Here is a 20,292-nt window from a genome sequence, read left to right as displayed (position 1 = left end):
TAACCCTGCCCTCTGGCAGTGCAAAGCCATTCCCCCTCATCCAGTCCCTCCAGGCCCCTGTCCAGAGTCCCTCTCCAGCTCTCTTGGAGCCCCTTTAGGCACCGAAAGGGGCTCCAAGATGTCCCTAGAGCCTTCTCTTCTCCAGGCTGAACACCTCCAGCTCACCCAGCCTGGTTCCACAGGAAATATCAGGGCAGCTCCCAACTCCCAGACTTCAGAGCCATCCCTCCTTGCTCAGGCCACTCAAACTCCCAGGAAATAAAAGACTCCTGCCCACCCAGCTGCTTCCCAGCACATACAGGCAGCATGGTGGGTCCCTGCCATGACTCCACCTGCACCAGCAGGTCCAGCATCCAGGTCTGCTCGTCTGCTGGTGTCCAGCACACCACAGCCTGAAGCCATCAGGTGGCTTCAGGTTTCCCCCACTGCCATGGAAACGTGCTATTTTAGCTAATCCACAAAACCCCAATCCCTTCAGCTCCTACCTGCCCTCCCACATTTCATCTGAGTTAAAAACAGGGGCCCTCAGAGCCCCCCTTCTGGGAGAACCCCAATGCCAGCTCCCACCCACAGCTGCCGTGCTGCTCCGGATCAGTGCTTATAGGACACCAACAGGCTGAAGGAAGAGGAGAAGAATGGCATTAACACTTGCAGTGGTGCTGGGAAGGAGGGACAGGAATGTAAACGCGGGCCGGAGGCAGTCCGAAAATGGTAACGGCTGGAAAGCAGGGCTGGAAAGTTTGTTCATCAGGATCCTAGACACTAGCCAGGCTCCCGGCCTCCAGCTCAGCTGAAACACCCTGCCCTGAGCTGCTCTGCTGCATTTCAGAGTCCCAGACTGACATTTTATAACTTTTTTGAAACTTATTTTATTTTAATTCTCCATTTTTAGCTCCCGATTCAGCGCGTAGCAACTCCTCAGGGGAGGAGCACATCCAAAGCGGAACACAGGCACACACCTCACTGCAGGGGCTTCAGATGCCAGGATTAACAAATAAAAAACACCCCAAAATTTTGGAGGAAACCGATTGTCTCCCCCCCCCCACGAGCTTGGTGTCACAGGAGCAAAGCCAGACCCGGAGGAAAGAAGCTCCCAAATGCCTCGTCAGCATTTTTCCCATCGTGTTCTGTATGCACGCTCCGAAATTCCCTGACGCTGCAGAATTAAAATGTTGCAATGAGCTCTGAATCCATGGGAGGTCACAGCAGGACCACACTGAGCGAGGCCAAACCAGGGTGCACCGAGGGTGAACCCAAACCAGGTCTCAATCGCTCCCGTCTCCATCCCACGGGACTGAGCGTTTTGGGAATGCAGCATGTCACTGTGGTATTTCACACACAGAGCTGCATCCCCAAGTTTGCTGAAACACCCACAAAAGTTGGGGGGCACCCTCTGTAGCCAGAGGGAGAGGACAACCCCGTGCTGCCCATCCCTTCCTGCCAGGGGGGGAAAGGCTTTTGCTGCTCAGACCCTTCCCCAGTTAGAGGGGATGGTATAAAAGAGACTGACCTGGTTTAAAAACTTTAAAAAACATTTTAAATTATAATATACTAACATATATATATAATATAATAACATATACTAATGGTTCGGGTTGGAAGAGACCTTCAAGACCATCTTGTTCCACCCCCTGCCATGGGGAGGGACACCTTCCACTAACCCAGGTTGCTCCAACTCCTGTCCAACATGGCTTGAATGCTTCCAGGGATGGGGCAGACTCAACTAGAAACAGGACAAATTATCAATTTGGGGCAATTCTGGACACGAGAGACCTCTTTGTGGGAAAATCAGATTTTTCTGTGCATGACATTTTGCAATTGAGTCCCCCCTTAACCCTCTGCTGTTGGTCCTGGGTTTGACCCTCCCCTGCTCTCTGTACCAGTGGGGGTTGACCTGCAAGGGGGTTTGCTCCAAAGGGAAGGGAAAATCCTCCTTGCACCCCAAGCAAGAAGAAGAAGAAGAAAACTCCAGCACCTTGATTTAATAGAATCAAGATCTTTATTGATCTCACTGTAACAGCAACCACTGGCGAGAGCTTTTCTCCTCCCAAACACCTGCTTGAAGAGACGGTAAAAAACCAACAAAAATCCCAAATGGATCCCCTGACTAGCAGAGGAATGGCCCAGTGAGGCCAGGCACTCCCTCCCTGCTCTTCAGCCCCGAGCCCGATCATAAAAGAGAACCGGGAGAAAGGCACTGGGATGGGGAACAGAGACAAAAGGAGGTTGGGAAAGGGGGCGTTTAGAAAAAAAGAAAAACAAACAACAAAAGAAGTGTTTTCCCTCAGGCTCCTGTCTGTAAGTTACGTTGTCCTTGGATATTGTCTGATCATTTTTGGCTTGGAGAGCAGGTTTCCCAAAACGAGCAGCTGTGCCGAGGGCGCCGGGTGGGTCCCCCCATCCACGGTGGCTCCACAAAGGATGTCCTCGCCCCCTGCCCCTGCCACTCCCTCGATCCGAGGGCCTAACCGACCTCCTAGGATCTTCGCTTTAAGGAAAATATATTTTATTTATATATAATATATATATTTGTGTGTGTCTCATCACCACCCACCCACACGCGTATACATTATTTCCACTTGCACTCACTCACTCGCGCGCCTACGACGGCCGGGCTACGTGTTCACCTCGTGCTTCCCGTGCGAGGGACAAAGATGGGAAAGACATCCCAATCCCCTTGGGTTGTGCTTTTGGTTTTTCCCCCCGTGCCCCCCACCCAAAACGAGCGGCAGCCCCTCTCTCTCAAGAGAAAGGCAGTTGGAAGATGGGAGCCCGCAACCAGCCACCGCGCCGACCCGCACCAAACACGCCTAGAGAAATAAATTACGGGATGGAAAGTGCACAGAGCCTGTGGGACGTCCCTGTCCCCGGCACGCAGAGCCACGGATCCCCCAGGGCTGGGTACCGAGGTGGGGGGGTGACCCCGGCGAGGGAGGGAGGGTGGATGGAGCAGGCACTCAGGTGGGGGGCTGATAAAATGGCACTTGAGAAGGTTGCGGAGCTGGTGATGGCTCCCGGCAGGCAGGAGAAATCAAAACAGGAGGGCTGGTGGGATTGGTGGGGGGGGCACAGCACAGCCCTGCCATGCACAGCCTCACCCAGCACTGCTCGTCAAGGCAAGGGAGGAGGAAAAATAAATCCCATCTCTGGAGGGGGGGAAGGGGTTCAAGATGCCAGGCACGGGATGGCCGTGACATGCCAGGCTGGCAAAGCTGCCGATGGCAGGGAGGTTAACATGGAAATCCTTTATCCATGGCAGCATGATGGAGGTGGGGGGGAAGTCCCATCCCAAGGAGCAAGTGGAAGACAGCACCGATGCCAGCACCCCGCACATGGAGCACCCCATCCCTGCGGTGCCTCGCCGGCGAGCCCCCGAATCCCCGGGGACACCCAGCGATTCCTGAGACATCCAGCGGTGCCGAGGGATCTCCCTCCTGTATTATTCACATTTTAAAGGGCCGGGAGGTGGGTTTAAAAAAAAAAAAAAAAAAGAGCACTACAAAGCACTTTCCCCGAGGCACTCGTCCCCAGCCCGGAAAAAGAGTCGTTGGGATTAAAGTGCCCCTTTTTAGTACCAAAAAAATAAAAGCAAGGGATTTTTCTAACATATGGCTATGTCACTGCGAGTCCTGGCTGGTGGGTCGGGGACACAGCTCCTGGTTTGAAGGGCCACGATGGAAGAAATCCAGGTAGGAGAGTCCTGGGCGCGCTGGCCAACGCCACTGGGACCATGTCGGACCCCCGGAGCACCAAAGGGAACGGGCTGCCAAAGTTGTCCTCTGCTGAATGCCAGCACATCCTGGGGGGGGGGAAGGCTCAAAGAACACCCTCCCCGGGGTGCAAGCGGGCACATGATTCTAGGAGGGATTTTCCCCCTCCTCCCAAGAGGCTGCCCAAATTTTCTGGGAGAAGGGGGCGAAGGGGATGACGCAGCTCCGGCAAGCTGCCGGCAATGGGAGGTCTGGGGTAACAGGAGGGGGTTTTTGAGGGGGCACGAGGCAGCACAAGAGGCAAAGGGATGTTTTAGAAGGAAGCCCGGTGGAGATCAGGTTGTTGGTGGGTGGAGGAGGAGGAATAGGGCCGGATCCAGAAGGGATGCTCCATCCGGCACATGCTGGGACTGGTCACCCACAAAGGGGGACAAGACAGAGCTGCACTCCCCAAAAAAAAGGGAGGCGGGTGGGGAGGGGGACGCTGGTGGGGACCCGCTGCCACCTCCACCTCGCTGGGACAGGTCCTGCTAAGCCGAATGGGGGGTGCACAGGTCTGGGGAGTCGCTGCCTCTCCGTGGTTCCTGCTCAGATATCCATCTCGAACTGAGCGTCGTCCCCTGGTAAGATGCAAGGAGAGATTTGTTAGGGGGTCACCCCCCCACCCCCAAATCTCCCCAGCCCACCCCGGGGGGATCCCTTACCCATGGATGGCTTCCCCTCCTGGTGGTTCAGGCTGTTGCTGTCCTCTTTGGGCTCCTCGCCGGCCTCGCCGGGGCTGGTGACGCCGGGAATGTTGGGGAGGTGGCACGGCGGGGTCTTGGCCATGGGGGAGTTGCGGCGGTCCAGCAGGAACTTGCGGTCGTAGATGATCCGGGTGCCTGGAGGGGGGAGGCGGGAGGAGAGTGCGGGAATCCGGTTCGGCCGCGCTTGTTTGCAGAAGGAGTTTCCCGGTGGGACGGGCGTCCCAGCCGAGGCTCTCCGCCAAGGACCGGCGGGGAGGGCAGGGGGGTGCGCGCTGCCGCTCTGCCCGCTCTTATCTGGGCACGACACGCGATAATTCCACGCTGGACAAACAGCCCCAGCGGCACCTGGGTCCCGGCTGTCCCGCCCGGCTGGCAAACTCGTGGCAGGGCTGAGCACGCGTCCAGGGGGATGCCGATGGATGTGGCACCCCGAAACGCCCCGTGTGTGTCCCCCACACCCCCCCGGACAGGGACGAGGGATGTGCCGATAGGGCCGAGCCCCGAGTCCCGGTGCCCGTGTCCCACCGGGGCCTCCCGCCGCCCCGTCCGGGACGCGGCTCCCGCCCCGCCGGGACCCTCCGCGCTCCGGGAAAACAATAAACCCACCTCCGAGCGCGCTGCTCTAAGGAGAGCAAGCGGCAGGCGCTACAGACAGACGGCACACATATACAGAGGGGGTACGGGCGCGACACGCCCGCGATAGGCACGACACGCGGCGCCCGCAGCGGGCGGGCGCGCTGCCCCGCAGGCCCCGCGGGCGGGCCGGGCGCTTTTACCTCCCGGCGTGGTGGAGAAGAGCGTCCCGCCGGGGGTGGTGCAGTAGTCGGCGGGCAGCTGCGCGGCGTCGCTGAGGGTGACGGTGCGGGTGGGGATGGCCCGGCTCTGGCTGGGCTGGCGGCCGCCGGCGTTCGACATGGCCCCGCGCTTTGTCCCCGCGGAGGCGGCGCGGCCCGGGCGGCGCCGCCCCCGCCGCCACCACCCCCTCCCCGGGCGCGGCCGCCAGGGGGCAGGCGCGGGGCCGCCCGGCCCCAGCACGGCGCTCCCACGTGGTCTAGCGGTGAGGATTCCTGGTTTTCACCCAGGCGGCCCGGGTTCGACTCCCGGCGTGGGAAGGCGGAGTGCTTTTTGTTTGGGTGGTGGTTTTTTTTGGATGAGGGGATGTCTTGCCCATCCCATCCTGCCCGCGGTTCCTTCCGCCGAAATGTTTTGGCAAGGCCGAGCCGAGCGGAGTTGGTGGGGAAAAAGGGGGTGCACCCCATATGCCAAGCCAGGGAAATGGGATTCGTCCTCTTATACCAAAGCCAGGAGAACGGCGTGGACTCCCCCCACACACACACACACATCCCAAACAAGGAGATGGGATGCATCCCCATATGCCAAATAAGGAAATGGGATTCATCCCCATATCCCAAACAAGGACAAGGGATGCATCCCCATATCCCAAACAAGGAAATGGGGTGCATCCCCATATCCCAAACAAGGAAATGGGGTGCATCCCCATATCCCAAACAAGGAAATGGAATTCCTCCCATTATCCCAAACCAGGGAAACGGCATGGATCCTCCTATCCCAAACAAGGAAATGGGATGCATCCCATATTCCAAGCCAGGGAATGGGATTCATCTCCATATCCCGTACCAACAAAGGGGATGCATCCCTGTATCCCAAACGTGCCATCCTGGAAAGCCGGGAATCTCATCCCTGGGGGACATGCCAGCCCCAGCACAGCCTCTCTCCCTCCCTCCCCTGGGAACACTGATCCCGCGGGTTATTTTTAGCATCCCTTCCCCGAGAGGCCGGAGTGGCCGGTTTCCTCCTCCAGCCGTGGATCCCCCCGCCCGGCGCGCGTTCCCGGCGGGACCGGGTGCCCACATGCAGAAGAGGATGGGCGAGGCGGTGGCCCGTGTGGCCAGGAAGGTGAACGACACGGTGGAGAACAAAACGGATTCCCTGGGTAAGCCCCGAGCTCCGTCTCGGCTCCCGCTCGGGGCCCGGAGGAGGATCGGGTATCCGTGAGCAGGGCTCTATTTTTTGCTGCGACGGTCTAAAAAAAGCTGTCGGCATTCCCCACGGGCGCTGCACCTGCGGCTCCGGAGGAGGGAAAGGCTCCCCGAAAGGGCTCTCGGCCCCCCAGAGTTAGAGCAGGTTCCCAGCCACGGCGCGTAATCCCACAGGACATGCCTCGGGGACACAGTCCCTCCTTGCAGGCGATGGCAGGAGCAGGGGCTTCGCCACGTTGCCTTGTCAGATTTGTGTTTTCCCGTAATTTCACCCCTCGTTTCCAGCTGATATCCGAGTGCCGGCAGTTGCTCATCAAAGGAGAGGGATGAAAGCCGCTCATTTTAATTCCTGCTGGATTCCCGGTGCTGGGATATAAACCAGCGTACGCCTGGGGCTGGAGCTTCATCACTCGGCCCCTCCGCATCCTCCCGAGCGAGGGAAGCGTGGGAGGACCGAGCTCGCGGCTTTGGGGAGGGGGAGGAAGCGGAGCTCGGGTTGAGCATCACGGGGCCGGGATTCGAGGTTTCCATCCCCGGCATCTCCCAGGAAGGGAAGCAGAAACAACTCATAGCAAAACGAGATCGCCGAGAGGTGAGAAGCACAGCTAAACCCTCTTCCCTTCCTGGCTGCTTGCTATGGGACAAACACCCATCACCAGCGAGGAGCACGCCCATGGAAAGCCCTGCTCCGTCCCCATCGGTGGTGGAGGCTGCATCTCTGCCCTGCTCCAGCATCCCCAGGGATTTAGGGACACAGGGAAGGGGGATGACTGAAGTTATTAGACGTGGACAGGCTGGCTGAGGGATTCCCAAAGGACATTGCAGCCTGGACGCTGTTGCAATGTGATTTAGGGTCGAACGCCTAAGGCAGAACAGCCCTGGCATTCCTGATGCGATCAAACTCCCGGTGCTTGCTGAAGTGGCTGCAAATATCCCTGTAATGGAGTAGGCAGGGAACAGCAGTCAGATGGGCAAGGGGAGGAATAAGGGGTGGCAAACCAGGTGGAACCAGGGCTCCATCCCGGCTGGGTGCATTACGAGGTGCCTGGGTTCTCTCCGAGGGCAGATCTGGCCAACTGCAAGCTGATGACCTTCCCCGTCGGAATCTACAAAGCCATGAGAAGCGTCACCGAGGGGATCCATCGCATCTCCCTGGCGAACAACGAGCTCAAGTCCATCACCAGCCGATTTGTCACCACCTTTAGCCAACTGAGAGGTGAGGGACAGCCATTCCCACACCCCCGGCGCCCTCAAAGAGCCCCCAGGGGCACAGCACCCGGGAGTCTCCGGGTTTTCACTCCTCTGTGCTCACACCTCATTCCAAGCAGACTTATTCAGGCTCCCAAAAATCCATTTTTCCTAGTGGTTCCCACCCCTCTGCAGGAAGAGGGCACTGTTTTTGCTTACCCCCGTGTTCTGACACCTTCCAGCAGTGGCCAGGCTGCTGTGGGGGTCATCCATCATCCTCCAGCTCCCTCCAAGGATGGGACTGGGGATGGAAGAGGACAGTAAAGGCAGCCTGGGGATGACGGGGGATGGCGGAGATGGGGCATTCCAGGCTGCCGAAGGCATGCTGGCTCGGTGCTGGTTAATTAGTCCCCTTCGCGAGCTATCAGTGAGAGTTAATCACCGCGGGAAATGGGGATGGTCATCAGTGCTATGAGAACACATCCCTGTGGAGCCCAGCGAAAGCAGCCAGAAGCTAATTCACCAAAACACGGCCATTCAAACACTCAGAGCATCCAGTACCACGATACTGAACCCTGGAAACTGCACTGGGCTTGCTCTGGCAGCTTATAAAATCAATTATTTCACTTGCAGAATGTGCCACACGACTGGCACTGTGGGGTGTGTCTGGAGAGGTTTTCTCTTGTTGTGGAGCTGGAGCTCCCCTAGGCTGGGAAAAAGAAACATGTCGAGTAAAGGAAATAATTTTCATTTGCTAGACACCACAACAAACCCTAAAGGGAAAAAAAGCTTGGTTTCCAGCAAGGGCTTTGCTCCACCAGTGAACAAATCACTCTGGTGATGATGAACACGCCAGGTCTCAGCAGGGCTGTTGCTGGGTAGAGATGCCTCAGGGCTAGGGACAGCCTGAATAAGGCAGGACCTATAAATACCAGGTATTAGCAGGGGCAGGGCAGCTCCTGTGGGTATTTATAGAGCAGAAAGCCCTGTGTCACTGGAGAAGGGCGCTGGGACGGTGGGGTTTACGTTCTGTTCCCATGGCTTACGGATTTCAGTGCAGGAGAGCTCCTCCTGGCCCCACAGGAGCTCATTTCTGGGGAAACATCACAGAAGGGTGAACCCTACAGAGTTATTTTTCACATATAAGCACATTTCTTCCCCGTTCTGTTTATTCCTCAGGAGGCTTTCAGGCACATGAAGATAGAGAACCATCCTTAAGCCATGACAAGTGTCCATGGGGGAGGTAATTGCACTGACTTTACTAGGAAATATTCCTCATTTTTACATCCCCTGCTTGCATAATGCAGCACAGGCTTCATTAGCAAAGCCTGAGGAAGCCAAGGAAAACATCAGTCCTCGAAGTGGCATTCCCAGCAGGCAAAAGTACAATGGCACACCACGGGAAATAGCAAAACATTCCCATTTTTGCAGTTGGAAACCGACTGCCGGACCTGACAGCCCAAGGAGGACAGAGGCTTCATTAAATTAATGAATTATTTCCCCACAGCCTCTCTTCCCTCTTCACAGAGCTCAACCTGGCAGGCAACTACCTGCACCGCCTGCCCGAGGAAATCACCTCCCTGCTGCACCTCCGGGCCATCAACCTCTCCCGAAACAGGTTCCGGCGCTTCCCCGAGCCCCTGGCCACTGTCCCTTCCCTGGAGACCATCGACCTGGAAGAGAACGAGATTGCAGGTGAGGAGGGCCTTTTCCCACCCGAGGTGAGGGCACAGGGGTGCAGGGGAGGTGCTAAATAGCCAGAACCCTCGTAGCCACTTGGCCTTTCCGATGCTTTCACCGCACGCCGGGGGAGAAGGCGTTGCAGGCGCTGAGGGAATCAAGCCCCATTCAAGTCGCTCTGTTCACCGCGCTGGGACACGGCTCTTAAAGGCACCTCCAGCCGGGCTGACTCAAAATCACCAGATTCTCCAAAAAGAGATGTGAGTGCAGAGCCCAGCGCCCCCGGGGCTGGGATGTTCGCTGCAAGGGCACAAGCCCACCTGAACATTCCCCGGGGCAAGGAGGAGCCGCAACACTGCAGAGTCCCCTGAAAATGAAATTAAAGGAATGGTAAGAACCGCTCATCCCTCAACCCCGCAGTGGCAGGAAAATCTTTCATGTGCAAAGCTGAAGCCTTCGGAGTCCCCAAAAGCCGGGCAAAGGGGGCAGCTGTTGCGCTCAGATAAAAGGGGATTTATGTAGGAGGGAGCTTTCAAAGAGCCCAGGCTGGAGCATCCCACGGCCCACACGGATCCCCGGGAGGAGAATATCGAGTCCACTCAGTTCTGCTGTTTTATCTGGGATTGCTTCAGCTGCTGCTGGGAAAGCTGCTCCCTGCAACAGGAGTTTCATTAACAGCATCACATCAGCTGCTCCCCGGCCGTGCCTGCAGAAACACTGCACGTTAAATATCGCTTCCGTGGGAGCCAGAGAAACCAGGCTGCCCTTGGCTGCTGGTGTCAGACTAGGGAAGAATAAAAAAGAGTAAAGTTTAACAATTTCAAGGTAAAATGTGCTGTCTAGCTGCAGAAAGAGGGGAGATTATCTTATTTTATACATTTTCTGGAAAAGGAAAAGGTAGAGGCTACAAAGCCAGGGGGCTTTGGCCCATTTTTCCAAGGAAAGGAGAGTCTGGGCAATCACACTGCTCCTGCCAGTCCTTCCCAAATACCTTCTAGGTCCACCTACACATGAGTTTGTGTTTATATCTATATATCTCTATATATGTGCATTTTTTACGTACTAATATGGTTTCATACTTTATATATATAGTATATATGTATACTATATATATACTATATTTTATTACAAATATACTATATTTTATTATAAATATATGTACAGAGATACCTTCTCCTCCCATGCTAGCCTGGCACAATAGCAGAAGGAGCGTTAAGGAGAGTCCATCACTTTGAATTTAACTGGCACAAATTTGGGTTTTCCTTAACAGCCAAGTAGGATTTCAGCACACAGAAATATCCATCAGCTTCTCTGGGCAACCTCACCATCCTCACAGGGAAGAATCTCTGCTTAATATGTCATCTAAACACCCCCCTGTCAGCGTGAAGTCATTCCTCCTTAACCTGTCACTCCATACCCTAATCCAAAGCCCCTCTCCAGCTCTCTTTAGGAGGATGTTGGGATAGGATCATGACTTTCTCCATCAGTGGAAGGTTTCAGATCACCTGGTTGGTGGTGCTGTGCCAGTGCTGGTGCCCCCCTGCCCTCCCAGAGATGCTGGAGGAACTCAATCCAGAGCTGCAAACCCGATTTAAAATCACCTTCTGCAAAAGGGCTGAGTGACCTACTAAGACATATTGAACTGGAGGGTGTAGGTGCTGTTTTCCAGCCAAAGGGAAACAAGAGTAAAAGGAGATTAATTAGTGCCTGCCTGGAGCCTGTGGGCTCTGTGAAAGCAGACATTCTGTGCCACAACCAGGCCTTTTCATCTCAATAAGCTCTTACACTTGGACTGTAATTATGTACATATTACTGTCAGTGCTTTTAACTCTTTCCCTGATAATTAGACTTATATCAAATCAGGGGTTTAAGCTCCCAGATCCATGGGGATGTTTGGGTGCCTGGAGCTTCTGCTTCTCTTTCCTTTATTCTCTGATTAATAGTTCAATAGGGATGATGTTGAGATTACTGCCAAGGCTGGGGAGGTCACTGCTGGGGGCAACTGTGGTTAATTTTGTAGTCCCAAGGACATGTAGTGATGGGAATGGTTTGGGGATGATGGGAATGGAAGGGGGAATGGTTTTAAACTGGAAGAGAGTAGGTTTGGTTTGGATATTAGCAAGAAATTCTTCCCTGTGAGGGTGGGAGGCCCTGGCACAGCGTGCCCAGAGAAGCTGTGGCTGCCCCTGGATCCCTGGAAGCGTCCAAGGCCAGGTTGGATGGGGCTTGGAGCAACCTGGGATAGAGGAAGGTGTCCCTGCCCACGGCAGGGGGTGGAATGAAACAATCTTTAAGGCCCTTTCCAACCCACACCACTCCATGGTTCTATCATCACTCTTGATGTGAGATAATGGCACGGAAAAGGCATTTTTGTTAACAACCACAGAAGTGCCGGTGAGTGGGGTCTCCACCAGCAGGTTTGGAGGAGCCTGGGAGGAGCCTGTGCCACCACAGGATGTGGGTGATGCTGAAAGGTGACAGGGAAGCAGCTCTGAGCTGAGCAGGGTCCTTCCCCTGCAATTTGCAGACACAGATGGCTGTTAGTGTTCATCACCAGCTCCCCAGACGCCTCACAGCCCTTTCATATCCACCTCCTCAGATGCCTCCCAGTCCCTCAGCATCCCTTTCATCTGGTGGAACTGGGTTTGTCACTCATCATATTCTGCTCTAATCAGGAACAGCCTTTTTTTTTTGCCCCTCTTTTTACTTGACTGGCAAAGCCAGCATAAATAATTCAGGCTCAAACACAAGTGCCTTATCTACTGGGAAGCCAGTAACAGATGTTTTGGGTTGTTTACAGAGGAATTTGGGGCTCCCATAGCACAACCCTACAGCTACAGGCTGCACTGTGTGCTCTGCCTGTCCCTTCATGCTTGGGGTGAGTCACCACTCCTTACCTGGAATTAAGGTGCAGAGCTCAGCTGTTTCCACCCAGGGCAAGGCTTAGTCCCTAAAATAATTTCCTTAACTCCCTAAATTCAAGCCAAGTGGGGGTAAGCACTTTTAACTTTATCACGCTGCATAGACTTAGAAGATGATTAAACAGGAAGATCTATGAAAAAAGAACATTGGTTTTGTGCCTCTAGGGGGGAAAAAATAGCAAAATGATACAGGAGAAAAAATCCACCATGAAGAAGAGTTATTAAAAACAATCATGTGAAGCTCTGCCTGATGAGAGATGAGCTGCTAAGGAATACATGTATGGCAAATAGCACTGTTTCCTGGAGGAGAATGAGGGGAAAAAACAAAGGTATTGAAGTGTTTGAGCCTTTTCCCGGTGTAAAATAAGTTTCATGGTCTAAAAATCACATAATCATCCAGCTATAATTACAACACCACAGGTCTGCTCTGGGTGTTGGCAGAAGAAATGGGAGCTGGGACATAAAAGGCTCTTGGCCTTTTGGTGGCTAAATTAAAAAGAAATTGGTTTTGGTGAATCAGGCAAGCCCAAAATATTGTGATTTGGAACAAAAAAATCTATCACCTTTGAATGAGCTAAATGGTCACATTTTTGTATCAGTCTCATTCCTCTGCCCTCGGTGGATTCACTTTGGGACCATCCAGGAAAACTGCACCTTTTATCAATGTTAAGTTTGTAAATGTAATGTTTTCTAAAGGAAAACATCCGAATTCGTGGAAATTGCAAAACAGGAGGGTGCCTTTTGGTGGCCAAGAGCCATTTGGCAGCCTGTCCAACGAGGGCAAAGATGACGTGCTCTCCCGTTAGCCTGGTGAGGGCTCCTGGGCATTGCAACGCTGCGAATAAAATCGGGGAATAAGTCTTTGAACACCAGTTTAGCGCCCCAGCAGGGGGTTTATTAGGACGGGGAGAACTGGAGGGCGGTGTCCACATTGGATATGACGGTGTTCTTGCCAAGGCATTTCACAGAATGACAGGATCATTGGACAAGGCCTCTGAGATCATCAAGCCCAACCCGGTAACCATTTGCTGGAGCAGACACATAATTTAGGATTTCATTATGTTCCTGTTCCGATCAAAGCCCGCAGAGCGGCCGGAGCAGGTTGAGCTCCAGGCTGCCCACCAAGAGGAGCTTTCCCCCGCTCCTCCCCTCCGAATTCCGCGGCAGGAGGCGGCGGGATGGGCTCTCAGCTGCGCGCTCTCTTTGCAGAGGTGCCGACGGAGAAGCTGGCGTCCATGGCATCGCTGCGGAGCCTCAACCTGCGGGACAACCCCGTGGGCCCCGAGGTGCGGCTGCTGGTCCGGCCCCTCGTCCCCTTCGACCTGCTGCTGTCACCAGAGGAGCCCGGCCCCGAAGCCTGACAGGGTCTCAGGGTGCCGGGCGAGCTGTCCCGAGGGGTGACTGCCCACGAGAGTGGTTTGGCTTAGGTCAGTCCCCTGCTACGCCCCTATTCCTGTCCCAAACCCGCGGCGAGCCAGCCAGTCCCTCGGTTTTCCTTAACTAAAAGCAAGCAGCGGGGCTCCTCCCTGAAGGGATGGCTCTGCCAGCTCCGGAGCCGGGGAATCTCCTGCTTGTGCGTTTGGGGGATGCAGAGGAGCTGCAGTGCATGTGGTGTGAGGTTTGGGTAAAGCCAGGGGGGAGTTGGATGTTCGGCTACATCTTTCCTGCCCGGGCGGTGATGGGGAGCAGCCGGGATGGTGGGGGACACCCCTGGGGCCGTAAGGGTTCCCCCTGGAATTGCCCGCATCTCGGTGTGCCAAGTGCCTGATTAAACGCTTTCCTGTTACACCGGGGGGGTTGTGTCTGTTTACATTTGAATCATCAGTCTTCCCCTCAAAGAAGCCCCTTTGCACATCTTTTTTTTTTTTTTTCACCATGGAACTCGAAGCAAACCAGTCCCCAGGTGTGCGCAGTCACCTCCTGGGTGCTGTGGGTCCCCAAGAAGTGCTGTTTTCTCTCCCAGGAAAAAATGTACTGGAGTGAGCGGCTCCTCGGTGGCAGGGAGGCCACTGCCAAGCACACCCGTGCCACAGTAGCTGCCTGCAAAAAAAGAAAAACACAAACTCCTGGGAGAAACCACAGGTGTTATCTCAAAATGGTTTGTTTAAACATCTCCCTGTCCTGCTCCTTTGGGTTTTTTTTTTTTAAGGGACAAACACTTCCCAGTGGAGTGTGTCCAGCCAGGACTGGTTAATCCTGTAAATATTTGACGTCTAGACTTGCCAAACTTTGGTCAAAAACCATGGTAAGAGACGGATTGTTGAGGTTGGGGATGATGGAGCATCTTGGAGTCAGGACCATCATCCCTAAAGATCGTGTTGCTTCTCCCGACTGCGTGGGGTGATGGAGGGGTGTCCTCCCCACCCGCACTGTGGCTCCTGGCATGTTTTCCGCCCCGGTGCTTCTGGGGACACGGAACATCAGCTGCCAGCATCAGTGTGGGGACCTCGGAGGCAGCGAGGGGGACGCAGACCCCGAACCTTCCCGGGGCAGCGAACCTGCTCCCTCTCTCTCCTGGCCGCCGTGGGCCGCCCGCCCCCGCGCTGGCTCATCCGTGGGGGGCTGCGTGCGGGTCCCCCGGTGGTATCCATGGCGATGGGAGGCTGTCCCCCCGCCGCCCCCTCCCCTTCTCGGCTGCAGCCCGAGCAGCCGCAAGCGGCGCGGCGGCTCCGCGGCAGCGGCACCGGGGCTCGGGACCGGGTGCGGGGAACCGGGGGAGGGACCGGGGCAAAACTGCCCCCCACCCCCGGCGGCAGCCCCCGCGTGGCAGCGATGCAGCCCCCGGAGCCGGGTCGGGCCGGCGGAGGTGAGTACCAAAACCCGGGTTGTTTTATCTTATCCCCCCGCAAAAGCCGCCCGCCCCGTCCCCAGCCCCCTATTCCATCAACCTAGTCTTTCCCTGCGGTGGTTTCCCACAGCCGGGTAGGGAGGCAGGCGGTCCCTCGACCACAGTTCGGTCCCCCCATCCCTTTATCACCGCGTCCGAGATGTCAGCACTGAATGAAGGATGCCTGCATCCATCCATCCATCCACCCACCCATTCATCCATCCACCCACCCATTCATCCAGCACCAACCCCGGGTGCTCAGCCACCCTTTATTTTCCTTTCCCCATCTTCCACCTCGCTCTTAAAACCGCCTCTAATTCCATAGGACACCCACCTCACGCCAATGCTGCACTGCAGCCCAAAAAAAGGTTAAGTCCAGCAAAGTTTTGGGGTTAATATCGCACATTTTGGGCAATCTCGTTCCAGTCTTTGCTATCGCTCCTGGTTCATGTGGGTGCATCTGATGCCGACTGGCTGGAGAATCTTGCCCCCAGTCCCGCTGCTTTCTTGCCTCTCCCAGAGGCTCCTTTCCCTGTGTCCCTCAGCTGCAAACCCGTCCAGCACCTTTCTAAAGCCCCGCTGGAAACGTGTTGCCCAAATCCTGCACCCCGGGCAGGGTCATAGGGGCTGGAGGGGACCTTCCTGCGGGCAGGAACCCTGGGGAACCCGGCAGTCCCGGTGGCTGGGAAAGGCACCTCGGCTGGCGAGCTGAGCACCGGCATCTGCACGGGGATGGGGGGATGCTCCAGCTGCCCATCACGCAGCGGCTTTGAGGGGCTTTCTCAGAGCAGGGCTGACCTGCAGGCAGCTAGGCTGAGCCTTAGAGCTAAAATGTGCTTTTTTTCTTGCCTTAAAATTGCAGGCTGGGTTTTCCCGGAGCCAGTCTCGTCACCACTGCAGGCAGCTGGTGCTCCCGGCATCCTCCCGCGTCCCCCTGCCTGCCTAAGGCTGGGGAAACCCGAGGGTGGGAGCTGCCCAGACCCGCTGGCTGTTAAATCCGTAGTGACAAAATTCCATCCCCCACTCCGTCAGAAGCTCCCAGTTAATGATCACAGTCATATTGTTATTGCTTTATACGTTAAACAGAGGGCAAGGTCTCCTCTGCCCCAGTCCCTCTCCCTCAGGTACTGCAGGCTTGCCAGGGAGAATGCGATTTTTGGGAATCTCAAACTGTAAACCTCGGAAGCACAATGAGAAGCAGCAGCAGCAGCCACCCGGGGGTAGGGATGCTCCCAGGCCAGCTGTGATGGGGACCACATGGATACAGCTTCCCATAAGGCCAGAGCACTGAAATGTCAAGATGTGGATTTATTTCCTTGCTTTATCCCTGAAAAAAAAAAAGCCCATGTGATCAGGATGCGTTCTGGGCTGTTCTAATAATGAGGAATTAGAGTTATATAAATAAGAATGATTAAAAAACTAGTGATGTAAAATAATGATTCAGCTGATGTGCTGCAACCCAAGGAGGTTCAGCTGCAACCCAAGGAGGAGGAGACTTTGCTGGGGCACTGAGATGATCCCAGCAGGACATGCCCCAGCCAGTCTGGGTACTGGAATAAACATGAAACCCCACCTCTGAGGGCATTAAGAAAGGAAGGGAATAATTGCTTTACCCTCTCCCAGCTTCATTTTCCTGCCTTCCCTCCCCAGGCCCTTCCAGTGGCACCTGGTGGCCAAATGGCACTGCAAGCTACAGCCACCTCCCGAGGGAGAACTACACCTTCCTGGCCTACTACCAGCATTCCTCCCCCGTGGCCCTCATGTTCATCCTGGCCTACACCTTCATCTTCCTCATGTGCGTGGTCGGCAACGTCCTGGTGTGCTTCGTGGTGGTGAAGAACCGCCAGATGAGGACGGTCACCAACATGTTCCTCCTCAACCTGGCCATCAGCGACCTGCTGGTGGGCATCTTCTGCATGCCCACCACCTTGGTGGACAACCTCATCACAGGTGAGTGGGGCGGCGGATGGGCGAGACACAAGACAGGGAGAGAAGGTGGTGGGGGGAAGGAACATCACCCACGCACCATCTGCCCCCTCACACGCACGAGGTCAAGCCCTGGGTGGTGTTTTTGGTGAGGATGGTGGTGGTAATTCATTGAGGTTTTGACCATTTTGGGCAAAATAACCTTAATGCTGCATTTGAATATTTATTAAAAGTTCAGCCCTTCTTCATCAAGCAACCCTGACAAAAAGCCCTCTTCTTCCTGCATCCATCTTCTTCCACGATGGCTCAGCTGTGCCTGTTGATCTTTCCAAAGATAAGGAGTGACATTTGTCAGAATTCAGCCACAGTGGCAGCTGGGTCACAGGGCAGAGTTTATATTTATTGATTATGGGGTGGGATACGTTTATTGCCTTGGCACTGGGGTCAAGAAACAAGATGAAAGTCCTTCTTATCGAGGATCCCGAGGTAGGAACCTGTGACAACAGCTCAAGCCCTAGATAAGGATAGGAGAAATGGCAGCCACCATCTTCCTTGAGTTTCTAAGAGTGTAATATGCATCTTTTTTTTACCAATTCTGGTTTTTTTCTCCAAGCATCTGTGCTGTTAGGAGAATGTCCATATGAGCTCCCCTTTAGGAGCAGGGTTTAGCATCCCCCAGCAACAACACAGTGGATGGGGACATCTGAAAGCACCTGGCCAAGCCCAAAGCACCTACAGCCTTCACGGTGTCCCCTCACAGGCTGGCCCTTTGACAACACCATGTGCAAAATGAGTGGCCTGGTGCAGGGCATGTCCGTCTCCGCCTCCGTGTTCACACTGGTGGCCATCGCCGTGGAGAGGTACGTTGGCATGGGAATGTGGGAATGTGGGGACCAACTGCCTCCAGCAGGGTCAGGTGTCCTGTGTGGTTTCCATCACGGGAAAGCTCCTGGGGATGCCAGGAGTGTGTCCCAGCTCTCCGTGAGGACCACTAAGCTGTCCATGGGGCATTCCAGCAAGCTGTCCTTCCCCACCGTGGAAACACCAAAGCTGGAGACACCTCAACCTACCCCCAGCACCAAAAAGGGTCATGTAAAGAGCCTCACCCTCCCTTTACACCCCCGGGTCCCAGTCGCCCTCCTTCCCCAGGGATATCCCAGCAGCTGCCCAAAGCCACTGCCATCTGCCCTCCCACAGATTTCGCTGCATCGTCCACCCGTTCCGGCAGAAGCTGACGCTGAGGAAAGCCCTGCTGACCATCGCCATCATCTGGGTGCTGGCCCTGCTCATCATGTGCCCCGCTGCCATCACCCTGACCGTCACCAGGGAGGAGCACCACTTCATGGTGGATACCTACAACAATTCCTACCCTCTCTACTCCTGCTGGGAGGCCTGGCCCGAGACGGGGATGCGGAGGATCTACACGGCCGTCCTCTTCTCCCACATCTACGTGGCCCCGCTCGCCCTCATCGTCGTCATGTACGCCCGCATCGCCTTCAAGCTCTTCAAGTCGGTGGCGCCAGCCCGTGGCCAGGAGGAGCCGGAGGGGAGGAGGATCTCCCGCAGGAAGGCCAAGGTCATCAACATGCTCATCATTGTCGCCCTCTTCTTCACCGTCTCCTGGCTGCCCCTCTGGACGCTGATGCTGCTGATCGACTACGGGCGGCTGAGCGAGGGCCAGCTCCGCCTGGTCACTGTCTACGTGTACCCCTTCGCCCACTGGCTGGCCTTCTTCAACAGCAGTGCCAACCCCATCATCTACGGCTACTTCAACGAGAACTTCCGACGGGGCTTCCAGGAGGTCTTCCGGAGCCCCCTCTGCTCGCTCGGGTGCCGCCGCTGCGGGCCCTGCACCCCCCGGAGCCACGGCCGCGGGACCTTCCTGGGCGCCCGCAACCGCATCTTCACGCGGGCCCCGACCAGCGACTCGCCCCCCGCCTCCGAGTCGGGCCCGCTGGCCCCACGCCGCGCCAGGGCCCCCGCCTGGGACGGCTGAGCGGCCTCCGGACCGCGGGCTCGCGGGATGGGGAGAAGGGATTTGGCCCCTCAGGTCACCGAAATAAAGGCACGTCCCACCGATGCCATGTCCCTGCCTTGGCTCCTCCGCTGTCCCCCCGAGGGCACCACCTGAGGCCCCCGGTACCCTGTGCTCTGTCAGCACCCCCTTCACGCAGCTCCAGTCCAGCCATGGGGCCATGGAGTGGCTCCAGGCAGGGAGCAGGGAGCAGGGAGGGAGAACGGGCCATCCTGTGCCGTGCTTGGAGGACCGTGCAGGCCTTTCTTTGGTGGCCCACGCCAGGCTGTGCTGGCCCAAGCCGTGCCATCATGGCCATGCTGCTCCACGCCGTACCACAGCGTTGTGGCTGTCCCAGTCCGGACCAAGCCACGACGGGCTGGCTGGACCAGGCCGTGTTGTGGTGGATCAAGCCATGCCGTGCTGGATCCTACCCTGCTACCACGGCCGTGCCAGACCGTGCCAAAGCACGCTGCTGCGGCCGTGGTGGACCTGATCTCTTGCGGCCACGCTGGACTGTGCCACCCCACGCTGCCGTGGCCGCGCTAGCCCAACCCACGCTGTTACGGCCGTGCCGGGCATGGCAGGACCACGCTGTGCCATGCCCGTCCACGCTGTTATAAGTTAGTATAAGAATTTAGACAACTCAACTCCAATTAAACATTGATAAATTTATTAAGCAAGCGATAATAAAGCAGAACAGCGCTGGGTGGCCTGGAGGGCAGTGCCCTGCCGAGGCACACACCGAAATGAAGTCAGTGTCTCTTTTTACACACGTTCGTGGTTCTTAAGTACATGTTAAGTGGTGTCTGGCATTGGCTTTTCGGATGTAAATTTGTTTGTGGCTTGAGTTCGGTGGCTGGGTAAGTGGTAGTCCGGTATTTGTCAGAGATGAAAAGGTGCAGTTCTTATCAGTTGTTTATTGACACTTGCTTGATTAGCAAGCTGTCTGTGAAACTCCTCTTGTTTAATTACAACGAAAACTTTCTGACCCCCTCATACACATAAGACTTTACGAACAAAGTTAACCCTTCTGTTACACACGCTATCCCCACCTCTCGCGGCCACACGCCAGACCGCGCACCACCGCAACGCTGTGGCCGTGCCGGGCAGGGCCAAGCCACGTCGTGCCGGACCGTGCCACCCCGCGCTGGTACGGCCGTTCCATGCTATGCCATGCCATGCTATCCCTCTCCCATTCCACCCCATCCCATCCCACCCCATCCCGTTCCCGCCGCGTGGCGCGGGGCGGTCCCGGCCGCGCGGCGGCGCCTGCGCAG

The 20,292-nt window shown here is 56.0% G+C and overlaps 3 protein-coding genes and 1 non-coding gene across 4 annotated transcripts; 3 read left to right on the top strand and 1 right to left on the bottom strand.

The window, feature by feature from the left end:
• Window positions 1-1,980: 1,980 nt before the first annotated feature.
• On the bottom strand, window positions 1,981-5,387 carry EIF4EBP2 (eukaryotic translation initiation factor 4E binding protein 2). Its single transcript, XM_050305691.1, has 3 exons — window positions 5,233-5,387; window positions 4,415-4,591; window positions 1,981-4,330 (listed from the first exon to the last, which is right to left on the bottom strand). The coding sequence occupies exons 1-3, from the start codon at window positions 5,369-5,371 to the stop codon at window positions 4,299-4,301; spliced, it is 348 nt and encodes a 115-aa protein (XP_050161648.1). The 5' UTR covers window positions 5,372-5,387; the 3' UTR covers window positions 1,981-4,298.
• Window positions 5,388-5,496: 109 nt separating this feature from the next.
• TRNAE-UUC (transfer RNA glutamic acid (anticodon UUC)) lies at window positions 5,497-5,568 on the top strand. Its single transcript has one exon. It is a non-coding gene; the product is annotated as a tRNA-Glu (tRNA).
• A 706-nt stretch (window positions 5,569-6,274) lies between these two features.
• On the top strand, window positions 6,275-13,970 carry LRRC20 (leucine rich repeat containing 20). Its single transcript, XM_050305685.1, has 4 exons — window positions 6,275-6,410; window positions 7,523-7,672; window positions 9,172-9,339; window positions 13,455-13,970. Exons 1-4 carry the CDS (start codon window positions 6,329-6,331, stop codon window positions 13,604-13,606), a joined length of 552 nt encoding a protein of 183 aa, XP_050161642.1. The 5' UTR covers window positions 6,275-6,328; the 3' UTR covers window positions 13,607-13,970.
• A 948-nt stretch (window positions 13,971-14,918) lies between these two features.
• Window positions 14,919-19,023, top strand: NPFFR1 (neuropeptide FF receptor 1). The gene is made up of 4 exons (XM_050305672.1): window positions 14,919-15,051; window positions 16,723-17,022; window positions 17,759-17,858; window positions 18,196-19,023. Exons 1-4 carry the CDS (start codon window positions 15,018-15,020, stop codon window positions 18,992-18,994), a joined length of 1,233 nt encoding a protein of 410 aa, XP_050161629.1. The 5' UTR covers window positions 14,919-15,017; the 3' UTR covers window positions 18,995-19,023.
• Window positions 19,024-20,292: the final 1,269 nt, after the last annotated feature.

This window comes from Myiozetetes cayanensis, unplaced genomic scaffold (assembly GCF_022539395.1).
Source record: "Myiozetetes cayanensis isolate MyiCay16 unplaced genomic scaffold, myiCay2020 scf10, whole genome shotgun sequence".
Taxonomy (NCBI): domain Eukaryota; kingdom Metazoa; phylum Chordata; class Aves; order Passeriformes; family Tyrannidae; genus Myiozetetes; species Myiozetetes cayanensis.
Note: the sequence above shows the minus strand (reverse complement) of the source record. Positions and strands in the feature narration are given on the sequence as shown.